Source organism: Oryctolagus cuniculus, chromosome 6 (assembly GCF_051225735.1).
Source record: "Oryctolagus cuniculus isolate XC-2025 breed Fujian yellow rabbit chromosome 6, ASM5122573v1, whole genome shotgun sequence".
NCBI classification, from domain to species: Eukaryota; Metazoa; Chordata; class Mammalia; order Lagomorpha; family Leporidae; genus Oryctolagus; species Oryctolagus cuniculus.
In genome coordinates this window covers 3,625,245-3,647,304 of record NC_142872.1, presented here as the reverse complement: position 1 = coordinate 3,647,304, position 22,060 = coordinate 3,625,245, and the positions used below count along the sequence as shown (strand labels likewise).

Here is a 22,060-nt window from a genome sequence, read left to right as displayed (position 1 = left end):
AAACCTCATTGTGGTTTTGATTTGCATTTCCCTGATTGCTAATGACCTTGAACATTTTTTCATGTGCCTGTTGGCCATTTGGATTTCCTCTTTTGAAAAATGTCTATTGAGGTCCTTGGCCCATCTCTTAAGTGGGTTGTTGGTTTTGTTTTTGTGGAGTTTCTTGATCTCTTTGTAGATTCTGGTTATTAACCCTTTATCTGTTGCATAGTTTGCAAATATTTTTTCCCATTCTGTCGGTTGTCTCTTCACTCTCCTGACTGTTTCTTTTGCAGTACAGAAACTTCTCAGTTTGACGCAATCCCAATAGTTGATTTTGACTTTGACTGCCTGTGCCTCCCGGGTCTTTTCCAGAAACTCTTTGCCTGTGCCAATATCATGAAGGGTTTCTCCAATGTTCTCTAGTAACTTGATGGTGTCAGGTCGTAGATTTAGGTCTTTAATCCATGTTGAGTGGATTTTTGTGTAAGGTGTAAGGTAGGGGTCTTGCTTCATGATTCTGCACGTGGAAATCCAATTTTGCCAGCACCATTTATTGAATAGACTGCTCCAGGAATTAGTTTTAGATCCTTGATCAAATATAAGTTGGCTGTAGATGTTTGGGTTGATTTCTGGTGTTTCAATTCTGTTCCATTGGTCTATCCATCTGTTTCTGTACCAGTACCATGCTGTTTTGATTACAACTGCCCTGTAGTATGTCCTGAAATCTGGTATTGTGATGCCTCCGGCTTTGTTTTTGTTGTACAAGATTGCTTTAGCTATTCGAGGTCTCTTGTGCCTCCATATAAATTTCAGCACCATTTTTTCCAGATCTGAGAAGAAGGTCTTCGGTATCTTGATTGGTATTGCATTGAATCTGTAAATTGCTTTTGGGAGAATGGACATTTTGATGATGTTGATTCTTCCAATCCATGAGCATGGAAGATTTTTCCATTTCTTGGTATCCTCTTCTATTTCTTTCTTTAAGGTTTTGTAATTTTCATCGTAGAGATCTTTAACGTCTTTGGTTAAGTTTATTCCAAGGTATTTGATTGTTTTTGTAGCTATTGTGAATGGGATTGATCTTAGAAGTTCTTCCTCAGCCATGGCATTGTCTGTGTATACAAACGCTGTTGATTTTTGTGCATTGATTTTATACCCTGCTACTTTGCCAAACTCTTCTTTGAGTTCCAATAGTCTCTTAGTAGAGTTCTTTGGGTCCCCTAAATACAGAATCATGTCATCTGCAAAGAGGGATAGTTTGAGTTCTTCCTTCCCAATTTGTATCCCTTTAATTTCTTTTTCTTGCCTAATTGCTCTGGCTAGAACCTCCAGAACTATATTGAATAGCAGTGGTGAGAGTGGGCATCCCTGTCTGGTACCAGATCTCAGTAGAAATGCTTCCAACTTTTCCCCATTCAATAGGATGTTGGCTGTGGGTTTTTCATAGATTGCTTTGATTGTATTGAGGAATGTTCCTTCCAAACCCAGTTTGCTTAGAGTTTTCATCATGAAAGGGTGTTGTATTTTATCAAATGCTTTCTCGGCATCTATTGAGATAATCATATGGTTTTTCTTCTGCAGTCTGTTAATGTGGTGTATCACATTGATTGTCTTGTGCACATTAAACCATCCCTGCATACCAGGGATAAATCCCACTTGGTCTGGGTGGATGATCTTTCTGATGTGTTGTTGCATTCTATTGGCGAGAATTTTATTGAGGATTTTTGCATCTATGTTCATCAGGGATATTGGTCTGTAATTCTCTTTCAGTGCTGCATCTTTCTCTGGCTTAGGAATTAAGGTGATGCTGGCTTCATAGAAAGAATTTGGGAGGACTCCCTCTTCTTCGATTGTTCTGAATAGTTTGAGAAGAATTGGAGTTAGTTCTTCTTTAAACGTCTGGTAGAATTCAGCAGTGAATCCATCTGGTCCTGGGCTTTTCTTTGTTGGGAGGGCCTTTATTACTGTTTCAATTTCTGTCTCAGTTATGGGTCTGTTTAGGTTTTTGATGTCTTCCTGGTTCAATTTAGGCAGGTTGCATGTGTCCAGGAATCTATCCATTTCTGATAGGTTTCCCTGTTTGCTGGCATACAAGTCCTTGTAGTAATTTCTGATGATTCTTTTTATTTCTGTGGTGTCTGTTGTTACATTTCCTTTTTCATCTCTGATTTTATTGATTTGGGTCTTTTTCTCTTCTTTTTTTAGTTAGTTGGGCCAATGGGGTGTCAATTTTGTTTATTTTTTCAAAAAACCAGCTCTTCGTTTGGCTGATTTTTTGTAGTATTTTTCTTGATTCAATCCTGTTGATTTCTTCTCTGATTTTAATTATTTCTCTTCTCCTACTAGATTTGGGTCTGGTTTGCTGTAGGTTTTCTAGATCCTTGAGGTGAATTGAAAGCTCATCTATTTGGTGTCTTTCCAATTTCTTGATGTCGGCACCTATTGATATAAACTTTCCTCTTAACACTGCTTTTGCTGCGTCCCATAAGTTTTGGTATGTTGTGCTGTTATCCTCATTTACTTCCAGAAAGTTTTTGATTTCTCTTTTGATTTCTTCTATGACCCATTGTTCATTCAGGAGCATGTTGTTCAATCTCCATGTGTTTGCGTATGCTCTAGGGATTCCTGAGTTGCTAATTTCCAACTTCATTCCTTTATGGTCTGAGAAGCTGCATGGTATGATTCTAATTCTTTTGAATTTGCTGAGACTTGCTTTATCGCCTAGTATGTGGTCAATCCTAGAGAAGGTTCCATGTACTGCTGAGAAGAATGTAAAATCTTTAGCTGTAGGATTGAAAGTTCTGTATATATCTGTTAGATCCATTTGGGCTATAGTGTCGTTTAAATCTACTGTATCCTTGTTGATCTTCTGACTGGATGATCTGTCTATTTCTGAGAGTGGAGTATTGAAGTCCCCCAGTACTACTGTATTGGGGGTCTAAGTCTCCCTTTAAGTCCGTTAATAAATCTTTTAGATAAACTGGTGCCCTGTAGTTAGGTGCATATACATTGATAATTGTTATATCTTCCTGTTGAATTGATCCCTTAATCATGATATAGTGTCCCTCTTTGTCTCTCTTAACAGTTTTTGTGGTAAAGTTTATGTTGTCCGATATTAAGATGGCTACGCCCGCTCTTTTTCATTTCTGTTGGCATGGTATATCTTTTTCCAGCCTTTCACTTTCAGTCTGTATGGATCTTTGTTGGAAAGATGTGTTTCTTGTAAGCAGCAAATAGATGGGTTTTGTTCCTTAACCCAATCAGCCAATCGGTGTCTTTTAACTGGACAGTTCAGGCCATTCACGTTCAAAGTGACTAATGATAAGTGGTAACTTTGCCCTGCCATTTGCCAAAGATAAGTTCTAATATATGCTTTGAATTCCCTGTGATCTTTTGCTGTGAGGTTTCCTTCCTTGGTTTCCTTCCTTTACCTTCTTTCATATTGATGACCGTGTTTCTGTGTTTCTGTGTGTAACACATCTTTAAGCATCTTTTGCAGGGCTGGACGAGTGGCAACAAATTCTTTCAATTTCTGTTTGCAATGAAAAGTCTTTATTTCAACTTCATTCACAAATGATAGCTTTGCAGGATATAATATTCTGGGCTGGCAGTTTTTCTCTCTTAGTACCTGGGCTATATCTCGCCATTCCCTCCTAGCTTGTAGAGTTTCTGATGAGAAGTCAGCTGTGAGTCTGATTGGAGATCCTCTGAGAGTAATCTGACGTTTCTCTCTTGCACATTTTAGGATCTTTTCTTTATGTTTCACTGTGGAGAGTTTAATTACAACGTGTCGTGGTGAGGATCTCTTTTGGTCGTGTTTATTAGGGGTTCTGTGAGCTTCCTGTACTAGGATTTCTCTGTCCTTCTCCAAACCTGGGAAATTTTCTGCTAATATCTCACTAAAAAGGCCTTCTAATCCTTTCTCCCTCTCCATGCCTTCAGGAACTCCTAGAACCCAAATGTTGGGTTTTTTAATAGTATCCTGAAGATTCCCGACAATATGTTTTAGATTTCTAATTTCCTCTTCTTTTCTTTGGTCTGACTGTATCCTTTCCTGTTCTCTGTCTTCTAAGTCCGATATTCTCTCTTCTGCTTCACCCATTCTGTTTGTAAGGCTCTCTATTGTGTTTTTCATTTGATCTATTGAATTATTCACTTCAGTCACTATCACAGTTTCCTGCTGTACTAGTTGTTTCGTTTCATTTTGATTCCTCCTTAATATTTCATTTTCACGAGAGAGATTTTCTATCTTGTCCATTAAGGATTTGTGTAGTTCCAGAATTTGTTTTTGAGAACTTCTTAATGTTCTTATCAATTTTTTGAGATCTGCTTCTTGCATTTCTTCTATGTCATCATCTTCATAATCTTGAATTGGGGTGTCTTTTTCATTTGAGGGCGTCATGGTGACTTCCTTGTTTTTATTACCTCGGTTTTTGCATTTGTTATTTGGCATATTGGAGATATTTGGTTTCTTCACTGTGGTGCTTTTTCTTGTTATACTATGACTCTAGATTAAGTGGACTATCTGTTTTTGATGGAGCCTTAGGGCTTGAGATGGGTGTGGCCTGAGAGCTCTGTTTGGTGTGCCAAAGGTGACACTCCCAGGTTAGGCGTGGTAAATCTCTCTCTCTCTCTCTCTTTCTTTTTTTTTTGATTCAAAAGGGAGGTAATTCCGCACAGCTCGCGTTCCAGCACTGGTGTGTTGAGTCTGCCGCTGGTGTCCCGAACTGTGGGCTCCCACGCTCTCCACGCAGATCCGCTGTGAGTCACGCGTTCTGGAAGAGTTTCTTCTGCTGTTTCCTCCCCTACTCTTCCTTGAACCTGCAGTATCTCCACTTTTATTAAACTATCTCTCCCCAGACTATCAGTGTGCTCCCTTCCTATTCTGCCATCTTGCCTCCGGGAATTTTTCTGCAGACTCTTTGACTACCCTGGCATTCCCAAGAGCCAACTCCAGAGCTCCCAGTCACAGTTCAGTTCCCTGGGACATCTCAGGCCCCTCCATCAGAAATGGCTCTAATGCATGCCTTGGAGGCCCTGCCTTTGATCCTCTGCCCCGCACTCACTCCCCCAATTCCATGACAAACAATAAGCCACTGTCCATAGTGGGATGTCAATGTGTCTACCCGAATAACGTCCACAAAGCATACACTAATGTCATCTATGAACTGAGTTTCAACATCTCTCCTGTAAAGGAACTCCCAAAGTAACCACGGTTCAAACAGGCACTGTTAAACAAGCATTCCTGCAATCACTGACCCTCGGAGTATAGCCACAGGCCCTGAGATACAGACACTGAGGTACAGAGCTATGCACTGAGGTGCCGGCGAAGATGTTGTATAGGCCTCAGAGAAGTGCCTCTTGTTTTTAAATCAAGCATGCAGCTGTTTAAATCTTGAAAGTGATGGAAGAACTTGTGACGACCATTAATGATGACCTCACTGGGGTCTTGGGAGCACTGTGAGGATTCACTGAGACAACACAGAGACCTTACACGAGTTCCAAGTCTTAGAAAACGCATCATAAGTTAGTTATTATTATTTATGTTGTTGTTATCCCTGCCTTAAATAGAATAGACTGCATTGAAAGGCAGCTAAAATCAACAGAACAATTCGATCAAAACTAAAAACTGGGTATGCGAAGCGTGGTATGACTGTGAAGAGTGGAAATAAATCCCCTCCTCCAAAAAGGATTTGCATCCCTAGGACGTTCCTCACCTTATCTTATTTCCAGTCATGCCAGCGACATCATCCTATATTTGAAGACAATTACAATGCCTGGTTAACTTGCTATTGGGATTTCAGAGTTAAAGCTAATCCTTGAGTTTATTCAACAGATATCAGTGTTAACCTAGCACACATCCAAAGGTGTTTCTGATTGAAAGCATTTATTGGGGCCAGTGCCATGGTGCAGTAGGTTAATCCTTTGCCTGCGGTCCCAGCATCCCATATGGGCGCTGATTCTAGTTCTGGCTGCTCCTCTTCCAATCCAGCTCTCTAATGTGGCCTAGAAAAGCAGTAGAAGATGGCCCAAGCCCTTGTACCCCTGCACCCAGAAGAAGCTCCTGTCTCCTGACTTTGGATAGGCGTAGCTCCAGATGTTGCGGCAATTTGGGGAGTGAACCAGTAGATGGAAGACCTCTCTCTCTCTGTCTCTACCTCTCAAACAAATAAATAAATAATCTTTTTTTAAAAAAGAGCATTTATAAAATACACTGCATGTACCTGGCTACTTAATGCTTACACACACCCAAACAATCACTCCCACATGTACAATCTGGTGAACCAAAGAAATTACCTCTTTTTTTAAAAAAAAATATGCAATACTTCACGAATTTGCATGTCATCTTTCTTTTTTAAAAAAAAGTATTTATTTTTACTTGAAAGTAACAGTTACAGAGAGAGGAGATGCAGAGAGAGAGAGAGAGAGAGAGAGAGAGAGAGAGAGGTCTTCCATCCGTTGGTTCACTCCCCAGATGGCTGCAACGGGTGGAGCTGTGCCGATCCAAAGCCAGGAGCTAGGAGCTTCTTCTGGGTCTCCCACATGGGTGCAGGGGCCCAAGGACTTCAGCCATTTTCTACTGTTTTCCCAGGTCACAGCAGAGAGCTGGATCGGAAGCAGAGCAGCCTGGTCTTGAACCAGCACCCATATGGGATGCTAGCATTGCAGGAGGTGGCTTTACCCACTATGCCACAGCGCCGGCCCCATGCATGTCATCCTTCTGCAGACGCCATGCTAATCTGTATCATTCCAAGTTTAGTATATGTGCTGCCAAAGTGAGCAGGAAAGCACCTCTTAAAGATGAGTCTTTTCCAACTCGAGGTATACCTGAGGTTGAGGGCAGGTAGGAGGAAGGCAGGTGGAGGTTTCATTTTCCTATTGGTTATTTTGGAAACAAAACAAATTCAGGGGCCGGTGCTGTGGCATAAAGGGTAGAGCCGCCACCTGCAGTGCCAGCATCCCCTATGGGGGCCAGTCCAAGTCCCAGCTACTCCTCTTCTGATCCAGCTCTCTGCTATGGCCTGGGAAAGCAGTAGAAGATGGCCTAAGTCCTAGGGCCCCTGCACCTATGTGGGAGACCCAGAAGAAGCTCCTGGCTCCTGGCTTTGGATTGGCCCAGCTCCAGCTGCTATTGCAGCCATTTAGGGAATGAACCGGTGGATGGAAGACCTCTATGTCTCTGCCTCTGCCTCTCTGTAACTCTGCCTTTCAAATAAATAAATAAATAAATCTTTGAAAAAAAATTCAGTGGGAGCAGTTTGAACAAAAAATCCAGGGTTATCTGCAATTAGGAAAGAAGGTGTGGGTTACTGTCCTGAACCTCAGGAGCTACATGACTTTGAATATCGCTCTTTCTGAAATGTTGAGATGACAGAGCATAGTCTCCACCTCACATCATGCTCCTGAGCACACAACAGGAGGTACGTGAAAGCATGGCTCAACTGTACGTTCCAGAACAAATGCAACGTGTTTTCCAATCTCAAATCTCGACTGCAGCCCCACCACATTCCCATGTGCAACTGGCTCAGAGCAGACCTGGAGCAGGCACCCAGGACAATCAAAGGATCTACAGGGACCGGAGAGGGCTTCGAGTCCGTGTTCACTGTGTCTCTTGGGGAAACACAACATAGAAAGGCCAGCTAAAGGTCCTTGTCACTGCAGAGAACTGTGCGGAGAAATGAGTGCCTCCATCAGCTAGATGAAATCCCAAACTATGGAGAAAAGCTTTGCATAAAATCCCACCTAACAATACACAAATTTTCTCATATAGATGGCAAGAAGAAATCATAGCTTCTGTCTACCTGACTTGATGGCCCCCAAGAAAATGGACAAGAGCCAAGACATGCATAGGTTGTCAACCCACATATCCATAGATTTGCCCAGGAAACCAAGGTAAGATGAGGGGGAGGGGAGCCAGTCTCCTTGACCCAAAATCTGTCTTCATTGTATTCAACGTGTGTCATTAGCAGCCTTATTTCAGTGGAGTCAGAAGTCGGTTCTTTGGACTAAGATAAAAAACATTTCACAAACAAATCCAAAGTTTCAGATTAGCTTCTGTTCTGTAAGATGTTTTTACATCGCTGTGAGTTGCCCTTTAAATGACTGCCTTTGAACTAGAAAAAAGGAACAACCCTCATCCTCTTTCTCCCCACTGTTGAACTGACTCAAAAGTGATCCATTGAGGAAATTTCCCCAAAGTGATCAACTTTACAAAACAAATCTTTAAAAATAAGGAAAACTCCAGTAGTGGCCATGGATTATGGGCTCCTCTGGCCATGTGATGTCCATGAAGGGAAGCAGGCTCCACCTGTCATGTCACCCATCAGAAGCTGGGGAGACCCATTTCCCCAACATCAGTGACACACTTTCTGTTCAAATACATTTTCCTCTTTCTGAAAACGATCAGGAAAATCAGACTTTGCTTTTTCTCTGAAAGTGAAGGTGAAAGGAAAAGAAAATTACAGGAAACATGTAAAAGAGGTGACAGCTCACTGGGAAAGGGAAGCCAAAAGAAACAGAAGAACAGTAAAACACCAGGTCTAGCAAAAGAAAAGTGGGCCGGCATGCTGGATACTGAGGCTTACTTCAAGTCATAGATTCCACCCGAAATCAACTGCTGTCAACTGCTATCACCAAGCAGAACGTTGTTCTGCTCTTTCCAGCACCTTGCAGACCGACTGAAATGATCATTTTCCTGACAGTCCTGAAAACTGCTGATCTGCTGAGACACGGACACACCCAAAGCATATACTGACCACGTGCATATGTGCAGACCTGCTTTCAAGGCATAAAAGCTAAATGTATCTCTTTTAAATGGGTATACTTTTAAAGTTTCAAGGAAATTCATAAATATACAAAGCTGTAATACATGAATACTTCACGTATGCTGTAGATGCTAGAAATCTCTACATAATTTTAATAAACTAATAATGTAAAAGTTACACTCAGATTTCTAAATATCCATCCCTTCCTTGTGCAGGAAAGTGAATTACTGTATACTGACTTGCAGCATCTTGTTTGTCCCCTCAGTGATGTGCAAGTAGAAGAGTTAACGTGAACAAGCTGAACACAACTCAAGACATCATTTATAGGAGAGCTCTCACAGTAAGTTGAGGGAATGTGGGAGACCCAGGCCCTTCATGGGTACAGATTCGGGTGGTCCAGGACCAATCATTTAGAGCTTTTGTGACTCATAATTTCTTTATCACCAAGTAACAGGAAGATATCAATGACTGGGGATTAAGAGGGAAGCTGACTCTTAAGGCATCCTTTAAGCCTGAACTTTAAGGGTATGACAAAAATACAATTAATTTGGAGAAGCTTTGTATCAGGCAGGCCCAAGGAGAACCCCAATGATCCTGCCCACTGGTCCCCAAGCCTTTGTGCAATTTCTCCCCAAAGGCTGGACCCATTCATTCAACAATGCTGACCCTAGGTTCAAAAAGACCAGGACTTCCATCTTTCTCTCCCTTTCCCCTCTTTATCTTCCTATCTTTCCTGAAGGAAGCCATATTGTACATGGTGCCTTGTGCCACTCAAGTGCAGGGACTGAGAGACCTCCCGCTAACAGCCAGCCAAGAACTGAGGCTCCCACCCCAACAGTGCACAGGGCTTAACTGAACACTGATGGCAGGTAAGCTGGGTAGCAGCCACTGGAGCACTTCTGAACTCCCCCACTCTCACGTCTTTCCAGGCACGACTAATCTCCACTACAAGCAGTCATGGACAGCAGGAATAAGTCTTCAGACACCGACTTCATCCTCCTGGGCCTCTTCCCTGGCATGAACCACGTCACCCTCCTTGTCTCTGCCATCCTCCTGATCTACACGGTGGCTCTCACTGCAAACTCTGCACTAATTCTTCTGATCTGGGTGGACTCTCACCTCCACACACCCATGTACTTCCTGCTCAGCCAGCTGGCTCTCATGGACCTGACCCTAATCTCTAGCACCGTGCCCAAGATGGCAGCCGACTTCTTCTTGGGGCAGAGAAACATCTCACGGGTGGCCTGTGCAGCTCAGATCTTTTTCTTTCTGACTCTAGGCATTGCTGAGTGTATCCTCATCACCTTCATGTCCTATGACCGGTACGTGGCCATCTGCAACCCTCTGAGATATGCCCTCCTCATGAGCCAGAGGGTCTGCCTGCAGATGGCCGCCGTCTCCTGGGCTGGGGGTGCCTTTTTATCACTGGCACACACTGCCTACGCCATGCACTTCCCAATCTGTGGTTCCACAGAGATTTCTCATTTCCTTTGTGAGGTCATGGCCATCCTCAAGCTGGCCTGTGAGGACATCTCTGCCTACGAGAAGGCTGTGGTGGCGACCAGCATTGTGGTGCTCCTCATTCCCCTGTCCCTCATCTTGACTTCATACGTGCTCATCTTCCTTGCTGTTCTCCGCATGAACTCCCCTGAGGGCAGAAATAAAGCCCTGGCTACCTGTTCCTCTCACCTGGCTGTGGTGAGCCTCTACTTTGGCCCGGCCATGCTGGTCTACATGAGGCCAAGCTCCTACCACAGCCCCAAGCTGGACCAGGTCCTCTTCTTGTTTGGTGCCATCCTCACCCCCATGATGAACCCCCTCATCTACAGTCTGAGGAATAAGGAGGTGGTGGGGGCTCTGAAAAAGGCGCTGGGATGCTGTCCAACCTCACTCTAGACCACAAATATACGGCAAACCTTAGCCACGAGCTCTGTTTCAGCTCAGTCAGCCCTGTTGGACGTCGAGGCCTCTGGTCATGAGGTTGAAACTGCAATGGCACCACTGGCTCCATGGATTCAGGACACACAGACGTAAAACTGGTGGAATGTGCTGTGGCCATTCAGCCCGAGTATGCTAGGTTCACACTCTGGGACTATGATCCTCAAGGAGTGGGCATTCCAGAGTTGATGATGATGGTGACAGTAGTGGTGGTGGTGCCAACGGCATTGCTGTGGGTTTGAGGGGAGTCACTGTGGGAGGAGTAGTGATGGTGATGAGGTTTTGCCAAGAAAAGGATGTGAATCAGCGATGCTTTATTCAAGGAGATATGAATCAAGTCTGGTCGAGAAAGGTCAACCACGACAGAAAGTCCAGAAATGTTCGTTTCCAAACTCTCCTAAAGTGAAGGTGAAAGCTTAAGAGTGTAAAATGAAGGGGCTTTATTAGATGACATCTACGGCATTTCTAAACCTACCCAAAAAACTCATTTTATTTTTAAATACCATGCTGCCTCTTAAATTATTTTGTGTAATTGTCCTTGTTACCAAAAAAGAATATAAAGACCTTTTAAGTTTCTTTAGTTTTAAGAATGCAAAATTATATCAGGCTTGATGGAAATGGAAAGTTATATGCAGATTTACTACTCGTAGATTGCATCTGAGTTTTTTTTGTTTTGTTTTGTTTTTACATTTCTATCACCTCTCTGCCATGTAGTGAATTAACATTCACATTTCAGGAAAGGATAATAAGGTGAATGTGGCTGAATCTACACGTGTAGAAATATTACCATTCCAACACCTGGCAGTGTGAGCATAGACTGCAACTGAATTTAACAGTTCACTGCCGCACCCACCACTAGTTGACTTGGTTGAGTGACCGAATTAGAGAATGGAAAGCTATTTATATGTCATTAGAAATCCAGAAGATTCGCTGAGGAACATGGCTTGCTAAGAATATAACAAAGGACTGAGAATTAGAAAGAATACCCTTAAGTCATCCTGAAATTCCTCTCCAAGAGATGATTGTATTTAAATTCAAAATATGTTGGGCATGGTGGTGGGGGGGGGGTATGTGAAAGAAATATTTTGATCTAAAAATTAATATGTAACAAGCAAAAATTTCTAGGACATTCTTCACATAAGAGATTACTGTAAATTATCCATGCAAAGGAGAAATGAATGTGCCATAAATGGCATATGGCAGGTAGGGCTGGGGGAGGAGTATAAACCAGGGTTCTTTCTGATAGTGGTTGGGTATATAAAAACAATAACGTTTGCTCTACCCCTTAGCACGCACGCAGGTATCAGCCATCATTTCCATTTCTGACAATAAACCTGAGTTCCTTGCACTAAATTAAAGAAAAAACGGGGCCGGCGCCGCGGCTCACTAGGCTAATCCTCCGCCTAGCGGTGCCGGCACACCGGGTTCTAGTCCCGGTCAGGGCGCCGGATTCTGTCCCGGTTGCCCCTCTTCCAGGCCAGCCCTCTGCTGTGGCCAGGGAGTGCAGTGGAGGATGGCCCAAGTGCTTGGGCCCTGCACCCCATGGGACACCAGGAAAAGCACCTGGCTCCTGGCTCCTGGCTCCTGCCATCGGATCAGCGCGGTGCGCTGGCCACAGCGCGCTGGCCGCGGTGGCCATTGGAGGGTGAACCAACGGCAAAGGAAGACCTTTCTCTCTGTCTCTCTCTCTCACTGTCCACTCTGCCTGTCAAAAAAAAAAGGGGGGGGGGATAGTTTATATAAAGTCTGACCTGTCGGATTAAAAGCATGCTTAAAGACCCAGGCTAGCACTGTCTCAGGGAAGTGATGCCATGGTGTGTGCAAGGCCATGATGATGTTGATTACGTCTCATTAACCACCTGCAGCACTTTGTCCCATCCCATCAACCCACATGCAGGTGCAGCAAAGCAGGGGGTGGATTCCACTGGAACGGGATTCACCCGGAAAAAGGAAGAAGAGCCACGTGTCTGACTCGCTTCTGAAGTCTGTTGGCTTCACACAAACAAAATTTTATATATGCCCTCTTCTGCCAAGCAAGGACAAAATAAGGCTTTGATGTATGTACTTGTTTTTAAGAAAATAAAAGAGAAAAGAAAATCACCAGGAAAAGATCTCTTGTCACCAGGGTCTTGGTGGAAAGGAGGCGCAATCAACTAAGTTGGCAGTGAAGAAAGACAAGGCAGTCCCAGAAGCCCGGAAGAGCCTACTGCCCAGCCAAAATCTCCACAGCCAGCAGTTACAGGGGAGGAAGCAGCGGTTCCCGATATAATTGGAAATCTTTCTTTAGAAATGTCTCACGAAGGGGCTGGGCTGTGGCGTGGCAAGTAAAACCGCTGCTTGTGGTGCTGGTATCCCATATGGGAACCAGTTCCAGTCCCATCTGTTCTACTTCCCATCCAGCTCCTGCTAATGGCCTGGGAAAAGCAGCAGAAGATGGCCCAAGGGTTTGGGTCCCTGCCACCCATGTGGAAGGCCTGGAACCCTGGCTTTGGATTGGCCCAGCTCCAGCTGTTGTGTCCATTTGGGGAAAGAACCAGCAGAAAGAAGATTCTCTCTCTCTCTCTGTCTATCCCTCACTCCCTCCTTCACTCTCTCCCTCTCTCTCCATTACTCTGCCTTTCAAATAAATAAGTATATCTTTTTAAAAAGGAGGTACACAAATGCATGAAGACTCGTTACTGCCCAGAGTATCCTAGGTCCAGAGGTCTCAGTATCGCCCTGAGATTTTCAACTCTCTTAAAAAGAAGAAAGAAAGAAAAAGAACTGTTTGATGAGAGAAGATAGTTATTTTGTGCAACTTCATTACCTAAAGTCCTAAAAAGGAGATGCTTCAAAATATAGGAAACATCAAACAAAAACCTGCCACTTCACCCCACATACACATATGCACACCCATTGAAAAAGCAGCACACGACTGTAAATGTAAAATAGGATAAATCATATAGGACTTCTAAGATGGCCAAATAGAGAGAACCAGCATTCCACTTCTCCCCTCCTCCTACAGAGAGAAGCAAACAGTAAGGAAATGGCATACTTTGAGGTCAGTATCCCAGGGTGGCCCTGGAGCCCAGCAGAGACACACGGACATCTCTAGGGCGGGGAGAACTGGGGTGGCAGTGGAGAGAAAAACACAGCACGCCAGCAGCCACGGCCCTGGCCCCGTGACAGGGGAAGGGGCACCGGGGAGGTCCCTCACAGGCGCCGTCTGCGGACACTGGCAATGCCACCTCAAAGGGATCCACGGGCACCGCAGGTTTGCAGCCCAGCAAGGCGGGGTGGGGGCACCTGGAGCGCTCCCGGCAGCTGTGCTCAGAGAAGGAACGCACACCTTCTTGTCAACCCCCCCAGAGCGCGGGCCCCGGTCAGTAGGGGACAGAGGGCCTGCGTATCCCATCTGCGGGACCCGAAGGTATTCCACTACATCAGGAAGAACCACTCGGGCCTCACAAAGCCGAGTAAACGGAGCAGTGCGGCCGCGATCCCAGAGCCCTGCCTGAGACAGGCGACGGGGGGCTGGCACAGCGCGGGACTGCGGCTCCCCGGACCCTGGAACTCAGAGCCCGTCCCCGTACTGCTCTCCCTCTCCTGCTGCCCCGAGCAGCCTGTACCAACACGGCCCCCACACCCGCGCCAGCCACGCGCGGGCAGGTGCTCCCGCACACCACGGCTGCGGCCTGCTGGTGAGGGCGCGCGTGACCCGTCCGTCACTGATGCCACCACCACCAGCCCTTGGGCGGGGCCGGGACCCCACGCCCTTGCCAGGGCTGCCATCGGCTACACAAGGACAAAACGCCGAGACTACGGCGAGATGTCCAGCTGGAACCCAAGCACAGCGGCCTAGCAGACTCGCCCACGACACACCATCTAGGAAAGCCGCGCTCTGCAGGGACCGAGACGGGGCTCTGCCACCCTCGTCAACGCGGGGACAAGGCCGCGGGGCGTCCCCCAGGAGCGGGGTGACCTGGCCAAGCGCGAGAAAGGGGAGCCCACGACCCCCGAGTACACGAAAGCAGGACGTGGGCGCCGCGTGGCGCGAAGGCGCCCACCGGGTGGCGGGGCGCTCCCGAGGCGCCTGCACTGGGACGACGCGGGGGCTCGGCGGGCGCGGGGACGCGACTGCGCAGGCGCCAGAGGCCGGCCCGGCGGAAGCGAGGGCGCCACGCGCACTTCCTGCGGCGCAACCGTCGGCCTGCGGAGCGGCGCCGGGCGGGAGCGGCTCTCGAGGTGAAGGCCCGCGCCGCGGCCCGCACCCTCCCGGCCCCCTCGCGCCCGAGTGCCCCCGCCACACCGGGCCTCGGGGCCCGCGGGGCTCGGGCGCGCCTCGGGCTAAGCGTGCCTGCTGGCTGGTTGGTTTGGACGGAGGCCTTGCTCTGCGGCAGGCCGTGTGCGGGGCCCGGCGCGCCTTTCCCGTGCCTGCCTTCGCCTCACCTGACTCTTCTTTTCCAGTTACCTGTGACCCGGAAGTGAAGCCCCGGCCAGCCTCCGCCGCGAGATGGCAGCGTCCGCGGACAAGGCCCTGCCGCTGCGGCTGCCCGAGCTGTTCGAGGCCGGCAGGCGGCTGCTGGAGCAGGCGGAGGCCGCGGCCGAGCCCAGCGGTTCCCAGGCGGTCCAGGACGCCGTGGCCGAGGGCTTGGAGCTCCTGGGGAAGGCCGCCGACATGCTGTCGCTGCTCGACCTGTTCAGCCGAAACGAGGACGTGGAAGACATCGCCTCCGCCGACCTCAAGTACCTGCTGCTGCCGGCGCTGCAGGGCGCGCTCACCGTGAAGCAGGTGCGCCCCGGCGAGCGTCTGGCCCACCTGCAGCAGGCGCGGGAACACTTCCTAAACTACCTCACGCAGTGCCGGCACTACCGGCTGGCCGAGTTCCCGCTTCCTGGAACCCGCGCCGGCGCAGCCGAACGCAGTGCCGCTGCGCCCGCCGCAGCCCGGCCTGGCCTCGAGGCCATGGCGTCGCAACGCGAGGCTAAGATAGAGAGGTACAGGCAGAGGAAGGAGGCGGAGAGCAGGCTGGCCGCGCTGAAACGCGCTGTGGAAAGCGGGCAGGCAGCGGACGAGCGTGTCCGTGAGTACCACCTCCTCCACCTCCGGAGGTGGGCGGGTATCAGCTTGGATGAGATTGAGAGCATTGACCAGGAGATGGAGATTCTGCGAGAAAAAGACTCCGCAGGAGAGGCGGCGGCGCCTCCCGCATCTCGCCAGGAGAGGCCTCCAGTGAAGCCCTTCATTCTCACTCGCAATGTGACCCAAGCTAAAGTGTTCGGAGCCGGTTATCCGAGTCTGGCAACCATGACCGTGAATGACTGGTACGAGCAGCATCAGAAATTTGGAGCGTTGCCAGATCAAGGAATAGCCAAGGAGACGCCAGAGCCCTCTGACACCGAGAGCTGACTGAAACACTTCAGAACCTGCAATACAGGTGCCGTTCAGCTTACAGTGAGCTTACATCCAGATAAACCCACTGTAAGTTGACAGTATCCTAGAGCAGCAAGATACAGGAAGACAGGAGGAGGAGCATGGTGAGAACACCACAGAGCAAGGGGTGGGGGGTGACTGGAAGGGCACCCAGGCTAGGGGCTGTGGCAACTGACAGGTTGCTTCCCAAAACTGACGGGACTGCAGAACACACCGGCCCCACCAAGGGGAACCATGCAGTCCCCTCCCTGGGCTGCTGCCTCAGCTCTGTGAAACAAAGGTAAAGGCTGTAATCTTGCTTTGCATTTAATAAAGTGTCATTGTGCAGTTGTGTCCTAGATGGTGAGCCAACAGTCTTGTTTTTGGTGTTATGGTGTATTCCAGTTTATCACGGGGAAAGAAACAAGTACTGAAAAGGTAAAATTATACAATTTTTATATAATTATTTATATATTTTATAAATATATGAGAAATCTATTTTAAAAATTACTTAAAATTAATAAATTGCTGTGTGATTTCTCTGAAAAATAAGCATCCATTCTACTGCAAAAAAAGTAGGAAAACAACTCATAATGTGAATGAGAAATTCAGCACAGAGACTGAAATCTTGAGAAAGAACCAAACAAATCTGGATTTCAGAAAGTCAGATTTTAAAAGTCCAGTTGAAAACTTCCAGGATGCTAAACCACACAGAAGGACTGAGCTTGAAGCCAGATCTTTTAAAATATCCCAGTCAGGGGCTGGTGTGGTGGCGCACAGGGTTAAGCTGACACCTGTCACGCAGGCATTTCCTATTGATGTTGGCAGTGAATTAAGTTTTAGTTCAGGTTCTTTTCTCCTGCAGATGTAGAAATACTAAGCAGAGACTGGTATTGCATGTAAACAGAAAATGAGAAAGTGGAGAAATAAGCTTTCATTCACAAGCGAGTGTGGGCTGCTCTACACAGAAATATGCGAAGTGAATGGGCCAAAGAGTTGCTGATAAGTGGGAGGAAAACTGAAAATGTTACCAGTGGTTGGGAAGGTCTGTCTGAGGGCAGGAGAGTGAAAAATGTACATTGGAGAGGGGCCAGCACTGTGGCGTAGTGGGTAAAGCCACCGCCTGCAGTGCCGGTATCCCGTATGGGTGCCGATTCAAGTCCTGGCTGCTCCAGTTTGGATCCAGCTCTCAGCTATGGCTTGGGAAAGCAGTGGAAGATGGCCCAAATCCTTGGGCCCTTGCAACCACGTGGGAGACCTGGAAGAAGCTCCAGGCTCCTGCCTTTGGATCGGCATGGGTCTGGCTGTTGCGGCCATCTGGGGAATGAACCAGTGGGTGGAAGACCTCTCTTTGCCTCTCCTTCTCTGTCTGTGTAACTCTGACTTGGTCTTCTCCTTAGGCTGCACAGAGTACTTCCTCCTGGCTGTCATGGCGTACGACCGCTACCTGGCCGTCTGCTACCCGCTGCACTACGGGGCCATCATGAGCAGCCTGCTCTCCTTGAGGCTGGCCCTGGGTTGCTGGGCCTGTGGCTTCCTGGCCATCATGGCACCCACTGCGCTCGTCAGCAGCCTGTCCTTTTGCGGCCCCCGTGCCATCAACCACTTCTTCTGCGACATCGCGCCCTGGATCGCCCTGGCCTGCACCAGCACACAAGCCGTGGAGATCGTGGGCTTCATGATCGCCTGTGTGGTCATCCTGAGTTCATGCCTCATCACCCTGGTCTCCTACGTCTACATCATCAGCACCATCCTCAGGATCCCCTCGGCCAGTGGCCGGAGCAAGGCCTTCTCCACGTGTTCCTCCCACCTCACTGTGGTCCTCCTGTGGTACGGGTCCACCATCTTCCTGCATGTGCGAACCTCCATCAAGGACGCCCTGGACCTGAGCAAGGCCATCCACATCCTGAACACCGTGGTGACCCCCGTTCTCAACCCCTTCATCTACACGCTCCGGAACAAGGAGGTGAGGGAGAGTCTGCTGAGAAAGTGGAAAGGAGGTAAACTCCTCACGGTGTGACGGGGAGCTGTGCTGTGTGCCGGCCCCCAGACTGCAGGGCTCTCCATTCCTGCAGCATGGCAGGTGTTCTGATCATGGCTCCAAGTGCACCACAGAGTGACAGGGATGCTTCTTTGGTTCCAGGGGGGAGAAAACAAAGGGGAAACACCTGAAAGACAAAATCAGACCTATCAAGGGAAACACTGCGTGCAGGAGCTCTCCTTTCTCATGCAGGAGGGGAACAGGAGTTTTTGATAGAAGCAAACTATCTTGTCCAAGCGAAATAGTTGTATATTGACATGGGTTTTCTTTTGAGTTTTTTTTATAACATTAGGGACACATACTCAGTGTGAAGCGTGCATTACTAAAACTCCAAGTTCTCGTTCTTTGTAAGATTTTTGTATCACCTTGTAAATCTGGGGTGTAAGAACTAGGACAGGAAAATGCATGAAATCATAATGGAAATGAGAGTGCCATTATTCCCACATGATATTTTCTTGGGTGAGGTACGGTAATAGATGCAGATGGCAGGAGAAGCTGCTAACTTACAAGATGCCACGTCAGATTCACCAGGACTGAAAGGGTTTGAGTAAAGCTATAGAAGTCCCGTGATGATCCATGTTCAAGGTGCTGTCCCACAGAATTAGAGTTTCAGAGAAAAATAACCTTGGGGTACAATAATTAGAGTGTTTTTGTTTTTAATTCCCTCCAAAAGACCCCATCTTAAGGAGCCAGAAGCAGGCCTTGCCTTCTCAGCCATGCACTCAGGAAGATTCACTTCCCCTCACCCACTTCCCAGGACTGGGGATAGACGCTGCAGTCGGGGGCTGGCCAACAGAGCCAGGCAGAATAGCGGGCTGGGGCTGTGTTCTTCCCCCAGGAGGAAGGCGGGCCTGGGAACAGCTGCCCTCAGACCTCCCTGTTCCCATCATTGGGAACCTTTCCTGGTTTTGGAAGTGAATGGGGCGGGGAAGGCTGCATGTTGGAAGGACACAGGAAAACATGTTTTAACTGAGACCGAGTCCCCTGGCAAAGTGTGCCTCTGTTGAAAGTCTACCTTCTGGGGCTGGTGCGATGGTGCACTAGGCTAATCCTCCATCTGTGGCACCGGCATCCCATATGGGCACCCAGTACAAGTCCCGGTTGCTCCTCTTCCAGTCCAGCTCTCTGCTGTGGCCCAGAAAGGCAATGGAGGATGGCCCAGGTGCTTGGGCTCCTGCACCCGCATGGGAGACCAGGAAGAAGCACCTGGCTCCTGGCTTCCAATTGGCGTAGCTCCGGCCATAGCAGCCATTTGGGGGAGTGAACCAATGAAAGGAAGACCTTTCTCCCTCTCTCACTGTCTGTAACTCTACCTGTCAAATTAAAAAAAAAAAAAAAACACTTAAAAAAATCTTAAAAAAAAAAAAAAGAAAGTCTGCCTCCTAAGAGACCGTGGGAGGGAAAAGTGGTGCACATGATTTACACTTTTGGTCAGAAAGGATGGCCCAAAGACCCAGGGAGACCCATGTTTTTTTGTTTTGTTTTGTTTAGATTTTTTTATTTATTTGAAAGGTAGAGTGCAGACAGTGAGAGGGAGAGACAGAGAGAAAGGTCTTCTATCCGATGGTTCACTCCCCAGATGGCTGCAACGGCTGAGCTGCACTGATCTGAAGCCAGGAACCAGGAGTTTCTTCTGGGTCTCCCACGTGGGTGCAGGGGCCCAAGGACTTGGGCCATTTTCCACTGCTTTCCCAGGCCATAGCAGAGAGCTGGATCAGAAGAAGAGCAGCTGGGATTAGAACTGGCACCCATATGGGATGCTGGCACCACAGGCACAGGATTAGCCTACTGGGCCACGGCGCCGGCCCCACAGCCGTGTGTTTTAAGGCTTAGACACAGTGAAGAATGCACAGCCTTGTAGAGAAGCAACTGGAAAGCAAGACTGGGCTCAAAGGGTAACAAACGGAGGGGGCCCAGCCTGGCCCTGCTGCTCAGCCCCTCTCAGCCTCTGGGAGTCCATACCCAGCTCCAGTACATGGCATGGCACTTGTCACTTGAGGTTCTCCAGGGAGAGAATAGAGAGGCATTTTCCTAGGTTGGAAGAGGAATCTTTCTCTCTCTCCTTTCTCTCTTTCTCTCTCTCTCTCTGCCTCTCTCTCAGATTTATTTATTTACTTGAGAGGCCAGACAGAGGGAGAGACAGAGAGAGAGAGGTCTTCCATCCACTGGTTTACTCCCCAAATGGCCACAAAGCCAGAGCTGAGCTGACCCTAAGCCAGGAGCCAGGAGCTTCTTCTGGGTCTCCCACATAGGTTCCCAAGCACTCAGGCCATCTTCCACGGCTTTCCCAAGCCATCAGCCGGGAGCAGGATCAAAAGTAGAATAGCCAGCACTCAAACCAGTGCCTCTATGGGATGCCTGTGCCTCAGGCAGATGCTTAACCTACTACACCACAGTGCCTGTCCTGAGGAATCTGGCTTCTATGACTTGTTTTGGGACAAGGGTTGGGGATTGAACTAACTGAAAGCATATTACTCATCCAACAAATACTTGCCAAGCAACTATGGAAGGCACTGTTTATATATAATCAGGAAAATCACTGAATAAGAAAAAAAAAAACTCTCCCTTCACATAATAAGGGGAGAAAGGCAGAATATAATAAAATGAATGAATGAATAAACTTGACAGTATGTTCTTCATTAATAAGTGGATGGAATAGTTTAATCAGCAGTAACAGATTTAATCCATTTATTTAAGTATTTGAGACACAGACAGTTGTCCCATTTGCTGACTCACTCCCCAGATGCCCACATCAGCTGGTGCTGGGCCAGGGACAAAGGCAGGTGCCTGGGTCTCCATCTGGCTCTTCGACATGGGCAGCAGGGACTTGACCACATCTGCTACCACTGCTGTTCCCAGGGTGTGCCTCAGCAGGAAGCTGGCATCAAGAGTGGAGGCAGGACTTGAACCCAGGCCCTGCAAAGTGGGACTTGGGCCTCCCAGCTGGTATAGTGACTGCTAAGCCAAACACTTAACCTGCCAGTAATGGATTTAAAGTCCTACATTTAAGTTGGTAAAAGGAACTTTCAAAAAACAAAACAAAGTCTAAAATAATGCTCTAGGGCCAGCATTGTGGTGCAGTGGGTTAAGCTGCTGCCATGCGACACCAGCATTTCATATCAGAGCACCGATTCCAGTCCTAGCTTCTCTGCTTCCCATCCAGCGCCCTGCTAATGCACTTGGGAGGCAGCAGAAGACAGCCCAAGGGCTTGAGACCCTGCACCCATGTGGCAGATCCAGAACAGGCTCCTGGCTCCTGCTCACAGCCTGGGAAAGCAGAAGATGGCCAGAATGCTTGGGCCCCTGCTCCCACGTGGCAGATCCAGATGGAGCTCCTGGCTCCTGGCTTCGGCCTGGCCCAGCCCTGTGTTGCACGCATTGTACAGGGTGAACCAGCAGATGAACAATCTCTGTCTCTCTCTGTGACTCTGCTTTTCACATAAATTAATGAAATCAATCTTTAAAAAAAATAAAATAAAACTCTGAGATATTTAAAGGTACATTTTAAGGCAATAAATGTGAAAATGTGACTGAATATCTCTGAGGAGAGAGAAAGGGAAATAGGATCTGGAAAATATGAATTACTTTATCTGCAACTGTTTTCAATAAAAAGTGTAAAGCAAATAAAAAATAGACGTTTCAGTAAAAACAGAATGTGACCAGTTCAGTAGGAGACAGAGCAGGAAACGTAAGACTACTGCAGTGCCAGGATCCCATTTGGACACTGGTTCAAGTTCCGGCTACTCTACTTCCCCTCCAGCTCTATGCTATGGCCTGGGAAGGCAATAGAAGATGGCCCAAGTCCTTGGGCCCCTGCACCCATGTGGAAGACCCAGAAGAAGCTCCTGGCTCCTGGTCAGATTGGAGCAGCTCCAGCTGTTGCGGGCATTTGGAGTGAACCAGCAGATGGAAGACCTCTCTGTCTCTACCTCTGCCTCTCTG

The 22,060-nt window shown here is 47.9% G+C and overlaps 3 protein-coding genes, 1 non-coding gene and 1 pseudogene across 5 annotated transcripts in view; 3 read left to right on the top strand and 2 right to left on the bottom strand.

Annotated features, from left to right (window-relative positions):
* The window catches only part of LOC100343881 (olfactory receptor 2AG2), a 22,003-nt gene extending 6,761 nt beyond the window's left edge, over positions 1–15,242 (bottom strand). The window contains exon 1 of the mRNA XM_070075966.2: positions 15,114–15,242. The gene's annotated coding sequence lies outside the window, so the exon portion shown is untranslated. The remainder of the gene's footprint in view (positions 1–15,113) is intronic.
* On the bottom strand, positions 6,664–6,766 carry LOC149125972 (U6 spliceosomal RNA). Its single transcript, XR_016236679.1, has one exon. It is a non-coding gene; the product is annotated as a U6 spliceosomal RNA (small nuclear RNA).
* LOC127485500 (olfactory receptor 2T27) lies at positions 9,705–10,643 on the top strand. Its single transcript, XM_089335827.1, has one exon. The coding sequence runs from the start codon at positions 9,705–9,707 to the stop codon at positions 10,641–10,643; it is 939 nt and encodes a 312-aa protein (XP_089191953.1).
* On the top strand, positions 15,178–16,436 carry LOC149125971 (immunoglobulin-binding protein 1 pseudogene; annotated as a pseudogene).
* On the top strand, positions 16,403–22,060 carry LOC149125970 (olfactory receptor 6F1-like). 2 transcript variants are annotated; one of them, XM_089334765.1, is made up of 3 exons: positions 16,403–16,515; positions 17,478–18,043; positions 21,879–22,060. In XM_089334765.1, the coding sequence occupies exons 2-3, from the start codon at positions 17,507–17,509 to the stop codon at positions 22,014–22,016; spliced, it is 675 nt and encodes a 224-aa protein (XP_089190891.1). In that variant the 5' UTR covers positions 16,403–16,515; positions 17,478–17,506; the 3' UTR covers positions 22,017–22,060. The 2 variants fall into 2 exon arrangements, with proteins under 2 accessions (XP_089190891.1, XP_089190892.1); XM_089334766.1 differs by lacking the exon at positions 21,879–22,060 and having other exon boundaries at positions 17,478–21,570.